Genomic DNA, 20,459 nt, shown 5'->3' with positions numbered 1-20,459 from the left:
ATCATCATCAGCCATGTTCTATCCTCTGCTGGATGATATCCTCCCCACGTAAGTCACCACCCCGAGTTGGACAAGCGAGGTCACAGTCCATCTCGCTGCCTCACTCGCTCATCTCATTGCTCCTTCTCGGCGGCGATCGTCTTCTCAGACGCGATCCCGAACTTCGATTGCCACTCCCGTCACAAGTCTTGTCCATCGCTCATCAACCATCGACGTGTACTGCCCAGGCCCGCTCGCTTCCTAAACCGTCATTGTGATTTTGTTCTCTCATCCATGTGTTCCTCATTCTTTCTGTCCGTCAATGTGATTCCCAGCATGCATCTCTCCACGCTCGCGTACTCTTCAGGTGCTGTTCTAATTTGTTTGTTCGTCTGCACGTTTACACTGGATACGTACGTACGTTGAACTTCTTTCACACCGTACGTAGCCCAACCAACTGTGCTAATCTGGAGGTGCGGGGGAAGGACAACAAACTAAACACAAAAAGCCGTTCCAAATAAATTAGTTTTCAATCCAGATTTAAAAGCGCATAGCTCCAGTGGCTTCCGAATATCTAGACGGCTGCAGACGCACGCGTCTGAAAGTGCGCGATGCAGTGACCGACATTCGTTCAATAGCCAGCCAGAAGGCATTGTGAAGACGTGCCAAAGCAAGTGATAAGATTCGCTGTTTAAATCCTCCCTCTTCAGTAGGCACTTGCTCCGCTGCTTTTAATGACCAAATAATAATTATTATTTTCCCGAGAGCTCTGGAAGCCGCTCTGCATGGCCGATAGAGCCGCGTCGAGCTGGGGAACACAACGCAGAGGCGTTCGCCGAGACCGCAGCTGGACCCGGCGAGGCGAGGAAGAACAAGAAGCAATAACCGCTCTTCGTTTTGAAAAAGTGGAAACCCTCTTCTGTGGCGAAGAGGGGAGAGTGGACGGTAATTGGTAATTATGAAGGAGTGGGATTCTCAGCCTCTCCAGGCCCAGTGCCCACACGCGTCTTTTTATTTACGGAGCAAATTCCCACCGAGTCTCGAGACTCTTTGTTCAGGAGGGTCCTGCCAGGCTTCTGCAGCAGGGGGGTGATTCTGCTGCTGCTTGTTCGATCCCAATTGAGTAATTTGCAGGAAATTTTCAGTTTTGGGACGTTTTGCAAATCCCAGTTAAGTTGTATGATTCTAAAAACAAATAATTACACGGAAAAAATTAATTTAAAGCCGAGTCAAGCAAAGGCCCATGACAGATTTAAGATCAATTTGTCTAGGATGTTGTACATTCGCAGAGATAAGACCCAGGGAACATCAATCTCAATGCATTGAACTTCTACTGCTTCCAATACTAACCAAGACAAAGATCTGCAGTATAGTCTACTACTTCCCATACAAAGACAATGATCCCCCATATAAACATGAAGAGATTGTAGGAGCGAGCACCTATGAAGGCCGGCACGGCACATAAGGGGGTGGGTGGCCAGCACCTCGCCCGACCACCTTTGTCTCCCCAGTGGCGATGTTTACACACCGCACCAGGTACTCATCTGAGGCTGAGTCGACCTAGGGGAGGCCCAGGACCGATTAAGATAATCGTCACTGGCGTTGGCCGTGAACGGAAATCAAACTCGGGGCCACCGGGTTCGTAGCGCATCGTTCTAACCGCTGCACTACCACTCCCCACACACGCATACACAGCAACAGCAACCATTCACCACCAAGCGGCAGGGACTTCACCTGGGCATGTGCACCGGGAGAGGTGCGCTCTACGGCAATGCAACGAAAGGACGCGGAAGCGAGCGCAAGCGTGCTTAGCTTCGTGGTCACGACAGCTTTCTTCGGTAAACCTCAAATACCTGACATGCAAACCGTCTTGCAGGGGCAGTGGGAATGCGTGTTCTCCCCTGCTGCTGGACAGGCCAGTGTTTGCATGAAGCTGTACGAAACATGACCACAGCAGGCTTGGCAGTGTCCACAAACACAGCAGGAAGCAGCCCATTGAAGTGGAGCACTCTACGCGCGAACCCATCAAAGCGCATTTCGCTTTTGTTGAGAAAATCTGTGCTTTCACCACGCGTCCCTGGAGGCCTGCGGCTAGAGGAACAGGCGAGTCTCAGCCCTAGACAAAGACAAAAATCCCCCCCACGTCTGCCGCGGCCCACGTGTTCCGCGGCGCACTGCAAACGGGAAAACGTGTTGCCAGCTGTGATCGCATCATCCGTGTCCTGTGGCGTGCGACGACCGAGCGAGGGCTCCGTCACCTTTTCGCCGTGCCTCGATGCGGGGGGCCCAGGCGGTCCGGGAGGGCCCGGCGGTCCCGGGAGGCCCACAGCAGCGTCGCCCTAGGTGACGAAACCAACACGTGCAGGGAGAGTCAGCCGAGGGAGAAGCGGTGGAGCTGCATCACCGTCACGAGGCTCCACGACAGCAGATTGCACGAGCGGCGCTCTCTTCACAGGATTGTGAATGTTTGAGTGGAATTGGCGCCGACGCTGCTGGGGAATTTTCAAAATGAGAACCATCCCTAACACTCACCTGATGCTCCCCTGCAGGGTGCTGAGTAATTACAGGGCATGGGGAGTGATCACTCCCTGTCAGCACTGCAGGCCTAGCAAGCCCCACGAATTGCAGTGAAGCACTCGTGTGTCTCAGAACATTGAAAAAAAACTATCTCTGATTAGACACCATCGTACGGCTCAAGATAACATGTTTGTTCTACGAGCTTCTCATTAAACTCCTCGTTACATTCCCCCTGAAAGTCTTGCTTCATGTACACTCTCCACTGCGAGAGCTGGTGCCAAAAGTCAAACACAACGACAACGCAGAGGCAGCGTTCATCTCCACTGGCTGGCGGTCAGAGTCATTGCCCTCGACTCTGCTTCAGCAGTGCGAGCGTTGTGATGAGTAGCGCGCCCGTGTCGAGAATCCCTTCGCGTGTTTTTCCACAATGCGCGCGCTCGTGCCCAGAGATCTCTCGGGAGGCTGTTGGCGTTGGACACTCGGCGCGCTGTCCAACAGAGGTGGTCTCACCTGGCCACCTCGAAGGCTTCATTTTCAATCACAAAGCCTCACACGGCGAGTGAAGTCACGAGAAGAGCAGCACCTCTGGCAGGGTTCGACCGCACCGCCACGCGGAGCACAAGCCGCGAAACTCAAAGCCTGGGCTGTGATCCCAGGCTGAGCTGATTGACCTCCACCCCGCCCCCCCCCCCCGTTTGCCGGGTGACCCCTGGACCCGGGTGGATGACCCCCGGCGCGTGCGCACGTGCTGGGGCTCACCTTGTCCCCCTTCGCTCCCAACTCTCCCTGGACCCCGGGGAATCCTCGTGACCCTCGGTCTCCCTACAACCAACAGCCACAGGCACCATTAACAACGCCAACGCCAGCAGCAGCGCCGTAGCCGCTGTCGTCCCGGATTAGAATAAACCGATCAGCGGTTCCAGACGATGGCATTTCTCCCATTGTTACTCTGTCTGCTTGCAAAAGATATAAATATGAATATTTGAATATAAAACCCATTTTTAAAAATAATAATACTATTAACCTCTCATTTATCTCTGCATGATGTGAGGTTTGTCACAGTGTGCTGCTGCTGCTGCGTCAATGTGGAACAGCTCTCCCCGTTGTACTAATCCGTATGTTTCACTCTTTCCATCTCTAAAACTCACAGACTCTCCCAGAACAGAGTCCTGAGACTCAGTCAGGTTTTCCTGGGTCAACAAGCGTTGGCTTTACTAGTAAAAATAATAATCGCAAAAAAAAAAACAATAAGTGATTAAAACAATTCTAGGTGTCGAATCACCGACGAGTGGGCCTTGTGTATCCAGGCATTGAGGTATCAGAGATGTAGCCGCGACTGCATGAGAAGGGGAGGCGGTGTTGGGAAATGTATCTATGTTGAACTTCATTCGCACTGTATGTCGCAAACCGTGCTAATCGGAGGCGCGGTGTGGTGATGATGATGAGTGTTGAACTTCTTTCGTACCATATGTAGGCCAACCATGCAAATCGGAGGTGCGGGAATGTGCTATCTCCATGCCATGGCCTTGCCCTCACGGCCTTGCCGTTGCTCTCTCTGCTTGTCTGTTAATATATAGTTCATACGTATCGGCCTCCATTATAAAATAATTCTGCTTTGTCTCAATGGGCTTTTACATGGTCATAAAGATCTCCTATTATATGGTTTTCTCTGGACATCCCACGGTGGCAAGATGTTAACTCCCTTGCCTGGCATACAGGAGGCCGTGAGTTCGATCTCGACCCTGAAGCCTGCTGTATATTTGGAGTTTGTATGTTCTCCTCGTGGCCGCGTGGATCTTTCTCCGGGTCCTCCGGTTTTTACGTCCACATTTAGAAATGTGCGTTAAGAGTATTTGGCTGCTATACATTTCCACATGAAAAGCCACTTCGTTGAGCTGTCATTTGTGGCCAGGTCGCTTCTGAAAGAAGAGCAACATAGCTCAGTGGGCCTTACCTGGTAGAATAAAAACATAGTTTTTAAATAGTTTAGTACTATAGCTGTTCACCTCACGAGCGACTCAACAAAACCCCTTCCCTGCTTCTTGCTCCTCCGGAGGTGCGGAATTGAGCAGAAGCGAGCACGTGCGAGGGCGGTCCACTGCTACTCTAACAGAACCCCTTTTGCCACGGTGCTGTTTGAGGGATGGCCGGTGCACGCGGATGTCCCGTACTCACTTTAGCGCCACCTTTACCCGCAAGGCCCTGAGTGGAAGAGAAAAATCAAACGAGGTCATTACATCATCGTCGTCGTCATCACCGTCGTGACGCACAAAGTAAGGGAATTCCTGCTCCTCATTAATCACACCTGCCCACACTTGTGCCCGTACGTTGAGGTTCAAAATCGTTTCTTTACTAGGTGCGCACGTGTTCGTGGAGTGTGCGCTGGTATTATGCATTCAAGCATAAACTGTACATTAATTGGTGTATGTGTGTATTCGACTTTTCCTCAATCTGCCAGAGCAAACGTTATGAGGGCACGTATATATTTCTATATGATTATGTATTACACGTGTTGTTTAACCAGGAAGCCTCGCTCTGAGTCTCAAGACACTTTGTCAGGAGGCTCCTGCCGAGTCTTTGCTGGATGAGGTGGTGTAACCTCAGTTGAGTAATTAGCAAATACGTTTTCACCATCAGGATGTTTGGCCAACATCAGTTACAATTTGTACGTGTTTGGCTGTGGGAGGAAAACAGAACTCAGAACAGAGCCGTGTGTGTATGTGTATTTGGATCAGAGCAGTGTGTACATTTTGGTGAATGTGTTTTGCTCTGTGTGCACTGCTGTGACGTGGTGCACGGGTTAGCGTGTGGATTGGTATGTACGTGTGTTTATGTTGCTTGTGCGTGTTCTACTCTGTGTGCGTTATTGTGATGTGTGTGGGTGTGTGTTGTCGTGTGCATAGGCATGCAATCAAGCTGTAGTGCTTTGCACAGAGTGCTACAATCCAATAAACATCGCTCCATTTCCAGGTCATGCACACCAGTGGCAAGTGACATCTGAACCTGTACCGGGCCTCCTCGAGGCCAGCTCAGCCTAGCCGATCTGGTGTGTAAACATGACAACTGGCTGAGACAAATGTGGGCCGATGCGGGTGCTGGCCACAAGGCCCTCTCGCGCGCCTTGCCAGGCCGAACGTGGACTCGTGAACAGCACCTTGCCCCTACGGTGAACGGGGTGAACTGGTGGGATCTTCGTATTGTTGCCGTGGCCGCGCAACTCCCGTGTATAAAAAATGAAAAACACGGTGGGAGGCTGCGTGCGCTGCACGGACGTGCGCCGCTCACGGGCTTGCCGACGGGCCCGGGCAGGCCGGGGGGTCCCACGGGTCCAAGCAGGTCCCGGCAGGCCGGGTTTGGCGGCCGCCGCGTCGACGCGTACACTCGCGGCGGGGCTGGGAGGGCCTGGCGGGCCGGGGGGCCCGCGGGGTCCAGGAGGCCCCGGATCTCCCTTGTCCCCCTTCGGGCCGGTGAGGCCCACTCGCCCGTCGCTCTGCAGCACATGTTGGGGGGGAGGGAGAGCGGAGCAGCCTTCACTGCACAGGCCTGACACAAGGCCCGAGCGATGAGTAGCACTGACAGAGGGAGACCCTCTCCGCTCTCACAATGGAGAATTCTTCCCAGACTGGCAAAGTGGAACACTATGGGAACGCTTATCTAGTTTTATATTATTCTTTATTTCACTTGTTGAACCAACAAAGTCTTAAGACTCTTATTCGGAGGGTCCTGCCAAGTTGTTGCTAGAAGAGGCCATGTTCTCAAGTGTAATCTCAATTGAGTAATTTGCAGTTAATTTTTCACCGATTGGATATTTGGCCAATATCATCACCATTGTACATTTTTGGCTATGTTAGGAAAACAGGAGTCCAGAGGAAACCCATGCAGTACAGGGGGAGAACTGTACAGACTCCACACAGAATGCCGCCCACAGTTGGGAATAGACCCCAGGCCCTTCTTGTTGTGAGGCACGATTATTACCACTGTGCCACCACCCTGCGGCCCATATCAGTAACATGGTTACATATTTTCTCTCTTCACGAGCCAGGAGTGGGTGCGCATGCCGCGATTGATCGATGATACCGATTTGTGAAATTCCCGGGCCTGCTGCGCGGCGAGGTGGGCTGATATGGCAGTACAACAAGTGGGTCCTCGCCCAACTGTGTGTGGACTCTTGAGTGTTAATCCCATCCAGTATCCTCACACACATGCAACGCACTCCTTAAATTTGGTCAAAAGAGTCGCGGTTTTGTGGATGAATAAATCTCATTGATGCACCTGGGAATCAACACGACCGACCGCTATTTAACGTGCTTGTTGGAAACACCGTTAAACTCTCAAGCCCCCCTTGTGAGCAATTAAAGTCAGAACTGGAATGCGAAACACAAACAACAGAGGCTGAGGTGCGCACGACCCTGAGGGTCGTTTGCGTGGAAAGGGCTGATGGCGACGCGCGCCTCAGCGGCGGAAAAGCATTCCGGGCAGTGACGCACGGCCCTCCGTCGCGAGGCAGCGGGCGGTGCCCCAGCCAGTCGCGTCCACGGCGCCGCGCACGCCACTGGCGGGAGCCTCACTCACTCACCGCGCCCTCCACCTGCGCTGCTCCGGTCTTGACAGGGGGCTGCTCCTTGTCGTCTCCCGGCCCTGCTGCCACCGTCTCGCCCCCCGCCGGCGTCGTCGGCTCCACTCTGGGCTTCTCCGCAGCAACTGCGGCGTTCACGCGCGGAGGTCAAACGTCGGCGCGGCGCCGGGGGGGGGGAGGGAATCGGCCCGCGCCCGTGCCCGCCCGCAACGTGCGCGCGTGTGATGGGGCGTGCTAATCGACGCAGATCAAAGGCCGCACGGCGGAGAGAACGGTGCGAGGTATCCCAGCGCCGAGGTCGGCAGGTGGATCAGAAGAGGTCGCACAGCGACGGTGCCAAGTACAAGGATCAAAAGCAGCGCAAGCAGCACGTGGATTGGGGTAGAGATTAAATGATCGCATGCCACGGGGCTAAGCACACGCCCAGGCCGTTAAGAAATCCCTCATGGCAATAATGAAAGCGGTAATCACCTCAGGGAAGGACAGTGAGAGTGCAATTGAGAAACAGAGAGAGGGGCACTGGCCACAGGGGATGACTGCTAATTGGCATCACGCAAATACCAAGGTGGTATTTTTACACCAGTCGACAGATGAGGCTTCTCTGACTTCACCCGCAGTGCACGGTGCCCTCTAAGGGCCCTCAACGCCATCACCAATGTCCACACACGGCCACGATGGAGGCCTCGCTCTGAGTTGCCAGAGCTGCCTGGCCTCTGGTTCCATCGTGCGACAGCTTGCCAGCGCATGCGACCCCTCGGCCGTTACATTCTCTCCAGAGCCAGAGCACCACTCTGTCAAGAGTTTTGTTCAGTCGCCTGGCGTTGCTTACAAGTCCTTCTTAGGCTGATTCGTAAAACAAATCCAACCCTCCCCCCTATGTGTTGTTATTGAATAACTGCCTCCTGCAGCGTGAACACACGCAGCAGGGCGCTCTCCCCTCCACAGGGCGGAATGCACACTGCCCCACCTCCCAGCAAGGGATTCAACGCAACCTCACCTCGGCTTTGCACCTCCGATCGGCATGGTTGGCTACGTGCGGCACGCGAAAAAAGTTCAACGTACGTACGCGGCATAGTCCGTGGAGGTGTAATAATAATAAATTTCTACATCTGATGTTCGCGACATTTTTTAATGGCGCAAGGCAATCGCGAAGCAAAGCGCCGCCGGCTGTGATGCACAGACGGCAGTCTGGAGGAGTTTTGCGGTCAGGGGGCAACCCCGTTGCCATCGTGTGATCAGGCAATCGAGCAATTTGCAGGTGACTTTTAGCATTTTGCTCAGTCTCAATAGACAACGCACAGGCACCGAGCGAAAAAGCTCGTACGCGATGCAGCCGTCCCTGGACACGAGCGGTGCACGTGCAGCCCCGTCCGTCGGTCCACTGCCAGACAAGGGGGGCCACCCTCACTCATCTAGGAGCCGCGGGGGTTATTTGATCATGCTTTACCACCTCAGCCATTTGCGGGTTGGAGATAGCCAGGGGCGTGGATGTGGACGCGCAAAAGTGAAGTACTACAACGGCTGTTTTCCTGCACTTCCGTCTACAGCCCACAATGAAGGCCCATGGGCTGATGGGAACTGGATCAGCACATAGTGGCCACCTAGTCCAGCAACATCCAGACTCAGCCCTGCTTAGCTCACCTTCAATTTGAACGTCCTTTTTAAGATCAGAGCTGAGCACACCACACAGCAGCATCTCTGTGGTAAGGGAGGCCCAGAGGACCTTGGCTTATAAAGGACTCCGTTTGCTTGTTTACCTCTTGTGCTGCAACTGGCTTTCCCGTGCGAGACGTTAGGTTAGGACGGGGCGCCGTCAATGTCAACGTCAGCGGATCTCTAACGGCACTGCACAGCCGACGGTAGTGCATGCTGGTATGCCTGTGGCCCAAAGCACACTGGATCAGGACTGATCCCGTCAGATTTCAGAAACGAAGCAAAGCTAAGTTTGCCAAAGCACGTGGATGGGAGATTGCCTGGGGATACCTGGCCTTAGTCTGGCACAGTGATTCAGCAGCGCCCATGAAGGCATACGAAGGGAGTGTGGGTGGCCAAAGTGACGTCAGGCTGCCTTTGTCTCTCCAATGCCGATGTTTACACATCGGACTGGGTGCTGCCCATTTAAAGCCGGGTTGACCTTGTAGAGGCCGAGGAACAGTTGAAATCGTCGCCACTGTTATTGGTCGTGAACAGATATCAAACTCGAGGTGGCAGGTTTGCAGCGCAGTGCGCTAACCATGACGCTACCGCTCCCCAACAAAAACCCCACGATCCCCCTGTATAGCTGAAACGGACTGTACCACTGCACACGCACGCACACGCAGGCACACACAAACACGGTAATTTCAAAAGCCCGCTTGACTGACATTCGAGTGATGAAGTGAGGGGATACACCCCGGTGTTCATTTACAAACGAAACCTCCCGACGCTATGGCCTGCGGCCGCTTGTGATGATGAGGCAAGAGATGCTTGTGATGAGACAAGGTCTCGCTCCGTGCTTTCCCATCACTTCAATCACAGGGACATTAACATCAGCGGCAGTGGCGAAGCACCGCAGGGCACACTGGTCCCCGCCTCTAGTCAAGATAAGGCAACAGTGCCACGAACATCGGTAAATGTCTTGTGCTTTCAAGTTGTCCGTTAACATGCCTCGCGTGTCAACACGCAGCCTGGTATGCGTCAACATTCCCATTATTGTCACATCAATCCACTTTAACACGCTGTGTAGTATCGATGTTCGTCCTATGGGGATACTGACCCCTTGGCCATGGGAAAGATGGATTCCCACTACTTGATCTTTTGATATATTGTATATGCATGTGAGTAGGGCGGCCACATGTACAATGATCACATGTGTTTAAAAAAAACACCCAACCGCGTGAAAGTTAGTAAACACTCCCTCGTGAACTGCAACGGCATTGGAGGTTGCCTTCCTCGTCTACATAAGGGATATTGTTCAAACTAATGGTTGCATATTTGCCATTTACCAGGCATCACTTGGAAATCGTTGTTATATATATACGTACATAATGGTTATTTGTATTAACATGCGAATGCATGTTAATACTGAATGCAATTGAACTGCAATAAACAATGCGGGCGAGGCAGCAAAAGGGATTGATTCTTGAAATGAATTATGATGCACACTTTGTAAACGTGCATCACGGGCAGGATGATCAGTTGCATTCCCTAAATGTACCATCGTCCGGCCCTTGACACATTTAGACAAATGGCAGATAATACACCCAACAGACCTCGGAGTTAAAAGTGTATCATTCCACAGGTCTCATTTTCAGAGACGTGGCAGACGCTGCCGCATGCAGGCACGCATCTACGCCTCGAATCCTGCAGCGGGCGGCTGGTTTGGCCGAATGAAGTCGTATAAAGTTCTCATCTTCAAAGATAGGGCTGAACCCAAACAAAGAGACTGCGTTCCCTCCTCGCCTGTCTGATGGGGTCAAAGCTTCGTTCACGAGGGCACACGGACTGTGACATTGTGGACAGGTTATGTCCTTTAGGACTCTCGTGATGTCACCGTGACGTTAAACTTACACAGTGACATCACGCCAGTGCTGTAAGAGGTGCATTGACTGCAATGTTAAAGCCCCTTCTCCTTATTTACAAAAACTTCTAATTCGCGTGTGGCAGTCTGCGACGCAGCCTAACTTCCAAACTCGTAACGATTAACTGATCGCGATTGACCGTTGTGCTCACGATACATACCCTGAATCGTCTGTGCACGGATCAACTTTAAAAAATGTTCATCTAATCTAATGATATATAAAATAATATCTTCACGTCACATTTGGGATGATGGTCCAAGCTAGAGAACAAATGTGACTGAACAGACAAGCCGGAACGAATGATAACACGGTCAACTATGAAAGACATGACGGACATGAGGAAAGGAGACAGGACAGAGGACATGAGGCAGAACTTAAAACACGCCAAGCGTCGTGGAAAATACCAGACACAAGACACGTGTGCTTGTGACAAAGCGGATTCAATTAAGGACAGAAACATGAAGATTTCTTCACAAATGTGGAAAATCGCCCGACGAAGATGGTTGTAATCACCAGTGCAAACATCACTGTACTCAAATTGTAAATGTTCCAAGTGTCCTCTCCAACACACCGGTGTGCTGGAGTAGTGACTAATTGGCACGTTTTGTTTACGTGACAATTAGTTACTACTCCAACACACCGGTGTGCTGGAGTAGTAACTAATTGGCACGTTTTGTTTACGTGACGAGTCTTACTAATTGGCTGTGTCGGGCAGTGGTGGGTTAACGACACATTTATATTTATGCGCTCTAACCCAACAAGAACAACTTCATTGTGGATAATATCGGTCGCGAAAGCCTACGACGTATTAAACTGATTCAATTCAGATACTCGATTGCACTGCTGACAGCGTGAAGCGCTCGATGGCCACACGGCGCACGTGCCCAGAAGAGCGGCTCGCTTCGTCAGCTGCCTCCTCCATTTCTGGGGCTGCTCTCTCCCCGGCACGTGACCAGCACCGCTGGGCCGGCCCGCAGTGACCCAGCGCCCTGCGTCCCATTACGGGGCCTCAAGTGCTACTCAGATTGCGATGGGCCCAGTAGAGCTGTCTCCCCCCCCCCCCCCCCCCCCAAATCTGAGTTCGATTCCCGCTCACGGCCAACAACGCCAGTGACGATTATCTGAATCGGTTCTGGGCCTCCCCCTGGGTGGATTCAGCCTCAAATGAGTACCCGATGCGGTGTATAAACATCGCCACCGGGGAGAAAAAGGCGTCCAGGTGTGGTGTTGGCCACCAACCTCATTGTATGCCGTGCCGGCCTTCATGGGTGATACTCGTGAACCGCACTTGCCCCAGCAGTTTGTTAAGACTACACGGGGGATCTTTGTCTTTGGGGGGAGGGCCACCCTAACAACAGTGGTATCGTGCTATGGAGTGGATGAACTCGAGTGGGACAAGGGACACGTTGTGGGGCAGTGCCCACCCCAGGGCCCTGTCCCCACCACCTTCTCTCCACCGATGCGCAGCCTCTTCCCCGTGTGCCCTTCATGGCAATTGTAATGTGGCGACTGTGCACGCCTTTGTCCTAACCGCAACGCTGCATCGCGTGCCCTCCTCTAATTGAGCTGCAACACAGAATCCTACGCAAAACTCAGAAGCGCGTGCTAACCTTTAACACCGCTATAAAATACAGCCATTTAAATAACAAACATTCTAACGTAAAACCTGATCATAATTTTTAAGCCGAACCTCACCACGTGCTCATTTCATGATACGAATACAGTATATCCTTGTAACCCTAATATTTACTTCATCATTATCATAACACGTACCACTAATGCCACCTCAATAAACGGAAAAGTCAAAGTGTCTCGGTGCTAAAACCAGAATTCGGAGGAGGTGCTCATCTCCATAGGCAGCCCTGAGGCACGTTGGTAAATTCCACATTCCCCATGGCGGGGCCCAGTCTGCATAGGACGAATAACGTTGAACCTACCACAAGGTGGCACTCATTGTATCAACACCGCAGAGCTGATGGCTGAACTGACTAACAAATGTTTAAAGGGGCGAATGTAAAATCGAGTACATTTCTTTTTCACCGCCGTTCTTAAAGCGCTTGGCTACCGCGGCGAAGGAAGCCGCTGCGTTTCACAGACGCCGCCTGCAGTCGTCTCACAGCCGGCGGCGATGTTGCTGTGCGTGGATCTCAGTTCAGTAATTTGCACGTACAGCAATTTTTCAATTTGGGCCCTTGACACCAGCACACAACGTCCTACCTTTTTTCTTTTCTTCTAACGGCGTCACAGGATCTTTTACCGTCGATTGTCAGTACACGCGCAAGGTATTAACCAGCGCGGCTTTCCGGATGGGAACCCCGAAGCCTCTGCAACAAGAGGGGAAGGCCCTACGGCCGGGCACGTCACCGCCACAATGCACGTGGCATAGGGCAGGCGTGTTACGGGCGACATGCCACGTGGCACCGTGTGGTGCGCCAGGGGAGTTCGTGGTGCTCGTGCCAACTTACAAATGCCCCTGAATGATGTGGCAAGTTGGCCGCAAGAGCCCACAGGTCAAATTACTTTGACACTTCTGGTATAAAATGTCTTTACAATTCCTGAAAAGCAGAAGTTTTCACTAGTCAGGAAAGCCTCACTGAGTCTCAAGACTCTCTTTCAGGAGGGTCCTGCCAAGGTTAAGTTCTCATTACATGTATTGATATGAAAATGCATATATGCATGCACACACAGAAGACGCTCTCACAGCACGGAAACGCGAGTTAGTGGAATCGTTTGTTCAGCATGGATGGGAAGCGAATGTGTGGATATTTTCGAGCAGTCTGCTTAAGAAAGAGCGCGCTTTTGAAGCCAGGACAGAGCCCATCAGGGGTTGATGTGAGTGGCTGCAGGCGGCAATGCCCCATGGGTTAACGAAGCCTCACTCAAGCAGGCCTCAGGGCTTGGGCAGGCAGTCCTCCTCTCTGACGACGTCATTGCCACCGTGGCTGCGGCCATGGGCTCTGCAGCTAAAAGTTCCGTGACAACGCAAGCACAAAGTGGTACCTCTCCTAACGCAGAGGCTTCTGCCAACAAACGTTGCAATTCATAACAGATTTTGGTTACCTTCGTACGCAGGCTTTCACGGCCAAGATTATGGTTCATTATTGAGTTTTTCGGTTGGGTCGGGTAAAAAATGTGTGTCGGGTGGAGGGGGGTTTACAACACATTGTTTGCACGACCGAACCCATGAACCTCAATAATAAATTGTAGATTTAGAGTAACATTAAATTAATTTAGAGTTACAAAGATTAATTCATTGTAGATGGAACAATTAAATTTGTGTTGGCTCTGTCGAAGGAGAATTGCCAGTTCATTGTGTGGTTGGGACTATCCGCTTTGTATTTGTGTCATAATATTCCAGCCCGTCCATACTGTCTAATGCGTTTGCTTTGTTCCAAGGTACTGGAACACTACACTTTGAGTAAATTGTGAAAAATGTATTCTGAAGACACACTATTATACGATGCTCGTATTGTGATCGCAAGGAACATAGATTTCAGTCTGTGAATTAATGAGCCGCTTCGTGCCTCTCCGTTCGATTCTTGTCGTGCTTCCCAGATTCACACCCCATAATCTTGTGGTGGCACTGCGCCTTGCGCCCGTGTGACGACGAGGTGCACTGCGCGAACCGGGCGCTGGGGCCTGCTGGGTGGGTGCGTGAAGCGTGTGCAGCCAGCGCTGGCCCCGTGGCTTGCCCCGTCAGCTCTTGCCTGATTTGTTAAACCACCCCGGCGCAGAGGCTGGCTGGGAAGCGCGTGATGGCGTGCGCCGCGACAACCCACACGGCGGCCAGCCAAACCAACGGACTTGGGAAACAACACACGGGAGACTGCGTCAGCAATTGAGACAGACCAGCCACCACCCAGCAGCCAAATAATAGCGTTGGCACGGACCGCGAGGCGCGCAAGCTGTAGGGTCGTGGACGATGAAATGCCGGCTTTGTAAAATACCGAGCGACTTTGCGCACGAGAAGCCGCAAAAAGATGCACCGTCGCGGGACGCGTCACTATTTTCCGAAGCGAGATTGTAGCTGCGTGAAGGGAACAGACTTTTGGCCCCGATGGCCCCAATGGCCTTGGGGCTAGAAGAAGATTACAACTGTCCCCTTGCACTGGAGGGCAGCGCACAACATTTACAGAATACAAGTCATAACCCCAGCTTTGCTTGACACTCTCGAATAGTGCACGGGCCACAGCAAAAAAACAATTGCTACCACCTAACATTATTCATGCCCATTTATTTGTACGGTCAATATAAGTGAATTATGAAAAACAAGAAAAGGTTTTATCCTTTCTGGAAATAAAACAAGTGTTGAAGGCCGTCCTTCTTTGAAGGCTGTCTTGGGAGTAGGCCAATCAGTTTCAAAGGCAATGCATAGATGATCAGAATTTGTTTGCATGTTCACCACAAGTATGCGTGGTTAATGCAGACTTGCTTCCTTGCAAGAGGTTTCTATTTGGTGTTTGAACATCTTAACACCTGTTGTATTGCCAGAAAAGGTAAACCATATGCTTATGTTTAATACCTTGATACTGGCAAAAAGGTCCCATGGTAAGAGTAGGAAATTGGAACCCCTAGAGTTACGTGACCTCAGGTGGCACTGACAAGCGAGACATTGGGCACGTGGACTTGAAGATAACGGTTCGGTTATTTCTACTCCACTTGTGCTATCCACGTCATGCCACGAGACAAAGGATCCAATCGGAACGCTCGTGTCGCTGTGTAAGCCCATGGGTTAGAGCCATGGCCTGTGGAAGCAGATATCGCAGAAGTATTTTTAAAATCCCTTCAGTGATCTTTTTATACACACATACACAAGAGGGGGGGGGAGTGCATCTTCCCACGTGCTCTGTACAGAGACAAATGTCCATCACGTGGCATTTTTTTTTCTCAGAAATGACATTTAAACCAAATGAAGGGGAACCCCCCCCACCCCCCCAATATATTGTCCTTTTTGTTTGCGTAGTCATTGACGACCGGGTTGAGACCATCAACTTGTCCTAGCCAAGAGCCCACTTTGATTAGAGGTGTGCAACACCCACGCTTGGACGACCGATCTCAAACCCTTGCCTACTCCCTGCGCTGCCAAACTATGCTCACCTGTGACCCAACGCTTTGAAGGACACTCGTCCTAATCTGCGCGTGGCAGCGTAAGAATAGACAGTGGGTCAGAACCACTGCACCGTAAACGCACGGCGCCCGATGTCACGGAGCACCTCCGGACACAATGCTCGCCCGTTCACCCCAGTACCGCCACGTGTCCAAGGAGCATAAACCATCATCACAGCAATGGCTTTTGGCGAGCCGTAAAACAAAGACAATCACCGCATCGCGCGCTTTCAGATGCGCTTCTGCGGCCATATCAGGAGGTCACTGGCAGCTAGGCACTTTTAAATCTAGATTTAAAACTCATTTCTTAAGAACTGCTTTTTGTTTTTAGTTTGTTGTCCTCTGATTAGCACGATTGGCTACGTACTATGCGAAAAATGTTTTACATACACACGTACAACGTGTTCCAGCGCAACGTCTCCTGCCTGCTCGCATGCGTTGTGTTTGGCCACCAATGGTTCTGACGGTGTGAGCAGAGGGAAGATTCAACAACGCCCAGAGTGTGCAGCATTGCACGTAACACAAGCTGTCAAGCCTTACGCAGACGGCCAGCGCAAGGGAACTGTACGCGTGGCCATTTTGTTATTTACACTGCGGACTCGAAGAGCTGAGAAAATGTCTGCCATCCCAACGGGCAGCGGTGTAACAGGGACGACTGTAGGCCGATTTCGTCCTCATTAGGACTCATCAGCATGATACAAGTCCATCAGTATTCCCTGTTGCCATATGGCCCAAGTATGGAGAGGACTCAGCCTTACACCGTGTAGATAAGGCTGAAAGCTGCTGTGCAATGCACACCTTTCATTGTGTGTTATTAAATCTATGTTTTTTCCAGCCTGCCTCACAGCAAGAAGAGCCTGGGTTTGAGTCCCAGCACAGGCACCGTTCTGTGCGAAGTTTGTGTGTTCTCCCCTTATTCTGCATGGGTTTTCTCTGGGTTTTCGAGTTGTCCTCACATAGCTAATAAAAACAACAACATTACAGCCCACTGGTATTGGTGAAAATATCTCGATGCTGAAAACAACCTGCAAATTATTCAACTGTGATTGCAAAAACTTGGCAGGACCCTCTTGATAAAGGGGTCTTAAACTAAACTAGCATTTTTTTATCTAACAGGTAAGACCCACTGAGCTATGTAACTCTTTTTAACAAATGACCTGGTCACAAATGATAGTTCAATGAAGTGGATTATCACGTGGAGATTTTTCGCGGCTAAATACTCTAAATGCATGTTGATTCTAAATGTGGAGAGAAAAACCAGAGGACATGGAGAAAAATCCACATGACTATGGGGAGAACACGCAAACTACAAATATACAACAAGCATCAGGGTCGGGATCGAACCCACGACCTCCTTGTCTACCAGGCGAGGTAGTTAACATCTCGCCACCGTGGCGCCCCAAGACTCCTCACTGAGTCTTGAGACCCAGTGAGGCTTTCCTGGGCAACGAAGCAAAATAACAAAAGTTTACTACTTTATACGTTGGCGATAATCCTTTTCACGTACACTCTCCTGGGTTCGGATCATTTGCTCCTGTTGCAAAACCGTGAACTCGCACCACCAATTCTAGATTTGAAGTTTTCGTGACTGCAAGGATTGGTTTTTCCGGTAAAGTCACATAGGTAAAAAACGAAATAAAATAAATTAAAATATAAATATGCGTCTCAGAAATTGCTCTCTTCATACGCTACAGTCATTTTGCTGGAGCAGCCACCTGATGACGGAGGCTTGTGTTGCCTTCGAAACGTCGTGATTTGTTTTAATTTAGTTGTTTTAATTTTAATTTATTTTATTTTGTTTTTTACCTACGTGACTTTACCGAAAAAAACAAAGAGTATCGCACCACCAAACTGTGAATTCGTGCGGACGAGTTGACTCCGCTTGGTACGCGTGCAGCAGGTGCTGGTTGGCTCCGGTGTGAGGAGGCGATGCAGTCCCCCCCCCCCCTCTCGGGGTTCTCCACGCACCGGAATTCTCGTGATCATTCTACAGCGATGGCAGTGGCTCCATCCTCAGCGCTTTCTCCACTCTATTTAAGACCGGAAACAGGAAGACTTCTTCAAAGTTCTGGCAAATCGCCCGATGAAGCTGGTTGTCATGACCAGGGAAACGGCGTACTCGAATCGTAAATGTTGTAGGTTTACTCTCCAACACATCGGTGTGGTGAAGTAGAAACTAATTGGCACGTTTATTTACGTGACAAACCTTACTAATTGGCTGTGTCGGGTGGTGGTGGGTTAACGACACATTTTTATTTATGCAATCTAACCCAAAAACACCTTTCTTGTGAGTAATATTGGTCACGAGGGCCGACGTGTTAAACAGGTGAAGAACTAGTCTGGTGATTGCCCATCAGTGGAGTATCATCATCATCACCACCACCACGCTTTCAAATGCCAAACACCGACAGAATCCACCTGCATCATGCAACATTAGCCGAGAGTTGAAAGAGTGAAAGAGTGAGCGAGGCCAGCAGATACCCACGATGCATAGCGCAGCCGATCCATATCCCAATCGTGTATGAAGAAAGGGGTGGTCGGTGAGCCACCGGTATCAAAGTGGCCACACCTTGAAGACCACGGGGCAAGTTCAGTAGCGTGCGTTGCTGCCGGTGTTCTGACCGCTAAACCATCACACGCGACCTCATGATCCTGGCGACTCCATCGCAAAGCCCTCAGCGGAAGAGCAAGTGCAACTGACACGGAGCCATCACCCCCCCCCCCACCACCTGCATTCCCTGAACGTATCGCCAGGTGACAAGCTCCTTCCAATTCTCAATGCCGTAGGAGGGGTTTACCTATCACGAGAGCAAGCGCGCATCCGCGTTGCTGTACCAGAACGTGACATTGAGTGACTCTGTATGTGAAATAATTTGATCGATCTGGAAGAGAATCTGGATTGGGCAGGTGGCAGTGACAGGGAATGAGTCGAAAGAGGTGAGTGGGCAGGTGGTAGTGAGAGGGAATGAGTTGAAGGAGGTGAGTGGACAGGTGGTAGTGAGAAGGAATGAGTCGAAGGAGGTGAGTGGGCAGGTGGTAGTGAGAGGGAATGAGTCGAAGGAGGTGAGTGGGCAGGTGGTAATGAGAGGGAATGAGTCGAAGGAGGTGAGTGGGCAGGTGGTAGTGAGAGGGAATGAGTCGAAGGAGGTGAGTGGGCAGGTGGTAGTGAGAGGGAATGAGTCGAAGTCGGTGAGTGGGCAGGTGGTAGTGAGAGGGAATGAGTTGAAGGAGGTGAGTGGGCAGGTGGTAGTGAGAGGGAATGAGTCGAAGTCGGTGAGTGGGCAGGTGGTAGTGAGAGGGAATGAGTCGAAGGAGGTGAATGGGCAGGTGGTAGTGAGAAGGAATGAGTCGAAGGAGGTGAGTGGGCAGGTGGTAGTGAGAAGGAATGAGCTGAAGGAGGTGAGTGGGCAGGTGGTAGTGAGAGGGAATGAGTTGAAGGAGGTGAGTGGGCAGGTGGTAGTGAGAGGGAATGAGTCGAAGTCGGTGAGTGGGCAGGTGGTAGTGAGAGGGAATGAGTCGAAGGAGGTGAGTGGGCAGGTGGTAGTGAGAGGGAATGAGTCGAAGGAGGTGAGGGGGCAGGTGGTAGTGAGAGGGAATGAGTCGAAGGAGGTGAGTGGGCAGGTGGTAGTGAGAGGGAATGAGTCGAAGGAGGTGAGTGGGCAGGTGGTAGTGAGAGGGAATGAGCTGAAGGCGGAGATCGAAGGAAGTTAATTTGGATAAAACACGAAGAGGAAGGAAAATGACGGCGATGCCGGACGACGTTAAGCAAGGAAGGATGTACGGACGACGAATGAAGAGGGCAGTGGATGATCGAGCAGCATGAAGGAGATGGAGCCTGGGACCGCTCTCTGGCAAGAACACTGATGCGCACAGAATCGCGTAAACTTTTGAGGAATGTACCACTGGCTTCAAAATGTTAACTGCATGCGGTACCGGCTGCGCCTCTTATAATCGCTTACATTGAATACGTTAATACCAATTTACTGTCCGAGAAAACATCACGTATACAAAACATGTACAATAAATAGTGATAAATCTATGTTCATATTCTTTGGTTCTTTCGGTAAAGTCATGGAGGACGACCTGAGGACGACCGCTTGTGTTGCGATCGAAACGTCGTGATATATTATTTTATATTTTATTTTTCTACCTACATGACTTTACCGAAAGAACCAAAGAGTATGGATTCCTGCAGTCCTGAAAGCTTCAAATAGAAATCTATGTTCTTTAAATTAGCCTCAGACCATGACTGGCAGGATACCCATGAAGGCAGCGTCTATCGTGAAGCCATTATAATTTACACGGCGGATTCAACAGGGTCGTTGAAATATTGGCAACAGGTTCCTATGTTAAAATCTTGAGTCCATCTGCAACAGCGCCTAGCCAGAGTATTTGAGACGGTCACAGCCGAGATGCTGGGGCCCACCTGAGACTCTCAAAAAGTACGACGCGTGCCAACCGCTGCCACGGCGAACATGCTGAGATATTGAGAGATGAGGTTTCCCATAAAACCTTCACACGACTACGCGCGTGTGTGCGTGTGTGTGTGTATGTGTGTGTATGCGTGTGTGTATGCGTGTGTGTATGCGTGTGTGTATGTGTGTGTGTATGCGTGTGTGTATGCGTGTGTGTATGCGTGTGTGTATGCGTGTGTGTATGTGTGTGTGCGTGCGTTTAATTCGTGGTTTAGTGGTAATGAATTGAAGGTGGAGGGGTTACCA

At 51.0% G+C, this 20,459-nt stretch overlaps 1 protein-coding gene across 1 annotated transcript in view; it reads right to left on the bottom strand.

The window, feature by feature from the left end:
* Positions 1-20,459, bottom strand: part of LOC133345824 (collagen alpha-1(XVIII) chain-like) — a 144,628-nt gene that overhangs the window by 51,427 nt on the left and 72,742 nt on the right. Inside the window, 6 exon segments of the mRNA XM_061556836.1 lie at positions 2,238-2,318; positions 3,256-3,318; positions 4,672-4,698; positions 5,782-5,829; positions 5,831-5,986; positions 7,073-7,197. Of these exon segments, the coding sequence (XP_061412820.1) occupies positions 2,238-2,318; positions 3,256-3,318; positions 4,672-4,698; positions 5,782-5,829; positions 5,831-5,986; positions 7,073-7,197 (500 nt within the window).

This window comes from Lethenteron reissneri, chromosome 23, assembly GCF_015708825.2.
Source record: "Lethenteron reissneri isolate LAM-NWPU_2019-01 chromosome 23, ASM1570882v1, whole genome shotgun sequence".
Lineage (NCBI taxonomy): Eukaryota > Metazoa > Chordata > Hyperoartia > Petromyzontiformes > Petromyzontidae > Lethenteron > Lethenteron reissneri.
The sequence above is the reverse complement of the archived record's forward strand: the minus strand, read 5'-3'. Positions and strand labels throughout refer to the sequence as shown.